The sequence below is a fragment of the Thermobia domestica genome, chromosome 6 (genome assembly GCF_964235325.1).
Source record: "Thermobia domestica chromosome 6, izTheDome1.hap1.1, whole genome shotgun sequence".
NCBI classification, from domain to species: Eukaryota; Metazoa; Arthropoda; class Insecta; order Zygentoma; family Lepismatidae; genus Thermobia; species Thermobia domestica.
In genome coordinates this window covers 295,316,905-295,318,986 of record NC_137459.1, presented here as the reverse complement: position 1 = coordinate 295,318,986, position 2,082 = coordinate 295,316,905, and the positions used below count along the sequence as shown (strand labels likewise).

At 42.3% G+C, this 2,082-nt stretch overlaps 1 protein-coding gene across 1 annotated transcript; it reads left to right on the top strand.

The window, feature by feature from the left end:
- The first annotated feature begins 984 nt into the window (after positions 1-984).
- On the top strand, positions 985-1,464 carry LOC145687589 (uncharacterized). The gene has a single exon (XM_081761055.1). The coding sequence runs from the start codon at positions 985-987 to the stop codon at positions 1,462-1,464; it is 480 nt and encodes a 159-aa protein (XP_081617181.1).
- The last annotated feature ends 618 nt before the right edge of the window (positions 1,465-2,082 follow it).

Here is a 2,082-nt window from a genome sequence, read left to right as displayed (position 1 = left end):
TTGAAGAAGTTTCAACAGATGTTTCCAGTACTTGTGGACATTATCTTCCTCATAGACCTGTAGTAAAAGACACTAGTGTTACTACCCGCACCCGCACCGTATTTCATGCATCCTTCAGATTACCGAGCTATCCTTCATTGAATCAGTGTCTCGAGTGTGGTTCAAACCTGATTGAGTTGATTCCTGATCTTCTTTTAAGATTTCGGGAGAAAAGAATCGGAGTGATTGCCGATACAGAAAAAGCGTTTTTTCCAAATCAGTGTTAAAGCGGAAGACAGAGACTATCTACGGTTCCCTTGGTGGGAGAATGAAGAAGACGGAAAAATGAAGGTGTTTCGCCACGCCCGAGTTGTTTTTGGGCTGAAGTGTAGTCCGTTTATTTTAGGGGCCGTTATATAATACCATTTAAAAAGGGTTTTGGATACTGACAATGACTGGTCCCAACAAATGCTGAAGAGCTTCTACGTCGGTAATATAGTGGCAAGTGTTCGGGATGAAGACGAGCTGCAGAAGTTTGTATCGGAAGCTACGGATCTGCTGGCGCAAGGAGGCTTTAATCTGAGAGAATGGGAACATTCGTTTGAAGAAGTCCCGGGTTCGATCCCAGCCCCCGCCAAGTGAACTTTGTGGTGGACAAACACCGTGTGCGTGGGTTTTCTCGGGGTTCTCCCGTTTCCTCCCACTTTCTTCATTCCACCATTTCATTCATTACTCATCATCACCGTCTCCTTTAGCCTAATCGGCATAACCGTGGGACGTAAAACTTAAAGATTTCATTTCATTTCATTTTCGTTTGAAGAATATTCAACCCATGCTTTAGTTCTTGATCTCTGTTGGAACAAACAGACAGATACTTTGCATTTCAACTTGGCATGGTTGGAAGACGTTGAATTGGAAATTATCACGAAGAAGACAATGCTATCGATCGCACATAAAGTTTTTGACCCGATTGGAATTACTGTCCCTTATATGGTTTATCCCAAAATGATGTTAGAGAAGACCTGGAAATTGGGAATAGGCTGGGATGATGAAATCGGTGGTAGTTTGAAAGAAGAATTTTTAAGATGGTTCCAAGAATTAGAGGTCTTGCGTAATATTAGTATTCCTAGATGGATTGAAGTTACCGAAAATGTAGAAGACTACACGATTCATACCTTTTGTGACGCTACTCAAGACGCTTATGCAGCGGTCACTTTTCTGAGGATAGGAAAGAATGGAAATCCGGTGGTAAGGTTACTTGCAGTGAAATCTCGCATTGCATCTTTAAAAAGCACCACCATACCACACTTGGAATTGCTTGCGGCCTTAATAGGAGCACGGTTAGCTAAGTCGGTGTGTGAAGCTTTCTCCTGGAAGGATGTGCAGTTATTTTTCTGGAGTGATTCAACCACTGTTTTAGCCTGGATTCTAAGAGATGAGAACTGGTCTGTTTTCGTGAGAAATAGAGTGCAAGAAATACGATAACTTTCTTTCCCATTATCCTGGGGGTATGTCATGGGAACAGAGAATCCGGCGGACCTTCCTTCAAGGGGCTGCAGGGCAAGACACCTTGTAGGAGTGCAGTTTTGGGAGGGTTCTGCATGGTTGGCAAACCCGATTGAGACTTGGCCTTGTTCAAACTACAATGACCAGACCAAAAACCAGGAAACAATACAAAGCGAGATGCGAACTACTTGTCGAACCAACATGGAACCTGTTTAAGCCGATTTGTACTACAAGAAGTTTTCAAAATACGAAAAGGTTGTGCGGATGTTGGGTTGGATTCTTCGGTTCTTGAGTAACTATAGGTCCCAACGCGATCGAAGGCAATTTGGAGAATTGACAAAGAATTTTCCGATGCGGAAAAGAAGATTGTGTTTTTGATACAGACAGAATCTTTTATCAGCGTAGAGGATGGAAAACTAAAATGTTTAGAAGTTTTCAAAGACAACAAGAATGTCATACGAGTGAAGACAAAAATTGTTTACAGGAAAGATGAAGAGGATTTCCGAAGCCCAATGGTGTTACCGTCAAAGCACAAAGTTGTGAAGCGACTGATCTACCATCATCATGTGAAACATCAGCACGCTGGTACACAAATTT

Bases quoted from the DNA above. Each gene is read 5' to 3' on its own strand.
- LOC145687589 (XM_081761055.1), top strand. From the start codon at position 985: ATGATGTTAGAGAAGACCTGGAAATTGGGAATAGGCTGGGATGATGAA.